Source organism: Saprolegnia parasitica (genome assembly GCF_000151545.1).
Source record: "Saprolegnia parasitica CBS 223.65 unplaced genomic scaffold supercont2.1346, whole genome shotgun sequence".
NCBI lineage: Eukaryota > Oomycota > Saprolegniomycetes > Saprolegniales > Saprolegniaceae > Saprolegnia > Saprolegnia parasitica.
Genome location: NW_012157740.1, coordinates 1 through 2,110, shown reverse-complemented (window position 1 = coordinate 2,110; position 2,110 = coordinate 1). Strand labels below are relative to the sequence as shown.

The 2,110-nt window shown below is 57.2% G+C and overlaps 2 protein-coding genes across 2 annotated transcripts; both read right to left on the bottom strand.

The window, feature by feature from the left end:
• Positions 1-11: 11 nt before the first annotated feature.
• SPRG_18635 (hypothetical protein) lies at positions 12-422 on the bottom strand (the record flags this gene model as incomplete). Its single annotated transcript, XM_012358074.1, has 1 exon — positions 12-422. A coding segment is annotated over one exon (411 nt), but the record flags the coding sequence as incomplete, so codon positions are not given.
• A 1,066-nt stretch (positions 423-1,488) lies between these two features.
• SPRG_18631 (hypothetical protein) lies at positions 1,489-2,110 on the bottom strand. The gene is made up of 2 exons (XM_012358073.1): positions 1,757-2,110; positions 1,489-1,699 (listed from the first exon to the last, which is right to left on the bottom strand). Exons 1-2 carry the CDS (start codon positions 2,051-2,053, stop codon positions 1,568-1,570), a joined length of 429 nt encoding a protein of 142 aa, XP_012213463.1. The 5' UTR covers positions 2,054-2,110; the 3' UTR covers positions 1,489-1,567.

The following is a 2,110-nucleotide window of genomic DNA, read 5'->3' as shown; positions in this document are numbered from 1 at the left end:
AACTGTCCTACCCGCGCCGGCATCAAGCAGCAGTCGACTGCGCACGGCGTGCCACCGCCATGTAGTGTGCACAGACCGCCGGCGGTGGCGGGGCGGGCGCAGCCGCCGCCGAATTGGCAAGCGGCTGGGATGCGCGTCGTGTGTTTGGTGCAGTAGTCGCCGATGCGGGCGGGCGTCGCGCAGTGTGGGTGCTTGCAGAGCTTCTTGCCGCCGTGGCTCACGCAGAGACGCCGCGCGTAGACTTGATTGAAGCAGTCGTCGACACTGCACTTGGAGCGGTACCGATGAAAGTGGCACTTGTTGCGCGACGGCAGCGACGGGTTGGTGCACCCGTCAAAGAGGCACGGCGTTGAAGTCGCCATTGTGGAAATGAAGTAGCAAGTCGACTCGGCCATGGAAAACGACCACGCGAGGTGTCCCATGCTCGCACCGAGCACACCAACACTCGGGTCTTAACCGTCCTGGCCTATGGGCATACAAAAATCCATTCCTACAAGTATTTCGCTCCTGGATCAGTTGTGCTCTTGGGTTGTGTGCTGCTAGTTTGTAAATCCTGCAATGTGGGACGCTCTTGGGATATCCCAATGTACCATGGACGTTCGTACAAGTACATTCCGTAATTGTACTACCTGCTTGTAACGAATGTACGTGTACGCTGCGTATTGTACGAGAAGGTATCGCTGTCCACTGGGTGCAACCCGTTGGGGTTGTTGCGTTGACACATTAGCGCCAAGCAGCAGTATCGTGTGTGCGTACTAACGATAATTCGACCTGTGGTACACGGAACAAGAGACGGTTCTACCGAGGGATGTCATTTATGACCCTAATGGAACGACGCGAAGACCGGATAATGATGCGCTCCGGAACCATTGCCGGCATGGCTACGTACACAAGTAAGCATTGATCTCTCGCTCGCACCACAACCCACGGTAGGCAAAAGGGATGAAATGTACTAGGTATTAGCATGAACGTTGCTGGGCACCCGATTCAAAATTTGAATGGGGTGAATGTTCAGACCAGTGAGTGTTGCCTGCGACCTGCTAGAATGCATACAGCTATAAGAAAAGTTCCATCGTAGATAATCTCCCCACGCAGAACCACCGTCGTGGCCCCGCAGACCAGCCCGCAGACCGCTAGCCGCCACAGGATCCTACTGCATTGTGACGTTCCAACAGCAATCGCCGAATGATGGTCACTTGTCGAGAAACCATCACTCGACATCCGAGTTCTGAAAGCTCGCAGTCAGCCAGACACGCGCCCCAGGTTGCCGACCGGTTGAACGCAACCGCAAGTTGAGCTCCAACCACAATGAGTCCAGAGCGATCGTGTGGTTAAGATTTGAACTGGCGACACAATACTGGCGTCTTGATCCTCCGCGTCGTACCTGGCCTTCTGGGATTGTTGTTGCGCAGCTGTGGGAGGTTCCGACCATGCCAGTTCCAGAGCCAATGTCTCACTCCATGATAACAAATCGTGCCACAGACCTTCTTGCTATGGCCACCGCAAGGCGAAACGAAAATGCTTGTATTCAGATTCCCTACGAGTCGAACCGATGGGGTGGCATGGCTTAGAACTCGCGGCGCGCAAACTTGGTCTCCGACATAAACTCGACGGCAACCGTTCGGTTGGCAAACCCGCGCCCGTGCAGCTCGTTGGACGCGTGCTGCGCGTGGACGACTTCGCCAAACTCGACAAAGATCTACCGCCACGCACTGAGCCGACCAAACCTCACCACAATAAGAAAGATGGTGTGTACCTTGCCGACCGAGGCCGTCTGGTACTGCGTCTCGCCGGGGCGCGGCACGACCATGGACCGGATCGGGCCCGACTTTTCACACTCGGCGCGAATGTCGTCGCAAATGTCCTGGTACTCGTCGTTGTCGGTGAGGTCCTCGGGCGTGACCATGTTGAGGAGCACGATGATGCGCGACGGCGCGCCCAAGGGCACACTCGGCACGATCTGCAGCGGCATCGCTTGGTGCTTTTGCAGCTGCTGCAAGATCGGATCCACGTTCAACAGGAGCGGGTTGGACGACGTCGCGGCTTGCATCATGGTCGTCGTCGTCACGCCCGGGTTGCCGAGCTGCTGCGGCGGCGCGTGCGGGTGGTC

What these genes read in the sequence shown, in the direction of transcription:
- SPRG_18631 (XM_012358073.1), bottom strand. Translation starts at nt 2,053, where the DNA reads ATGATGCAAGCCGCGACGTCGTCCAACCCGCTCCTGTTGAACGTGGAT. An exon ending in AGACGGCCTCGGTCGGCAAG is followed by an intron (nt 1,700 to 1,756) that starts GTACACACCATC and finishes GCGTGGCGGTAG; the next exon opens with ATCTTTGTCGAGTTTGGCGA.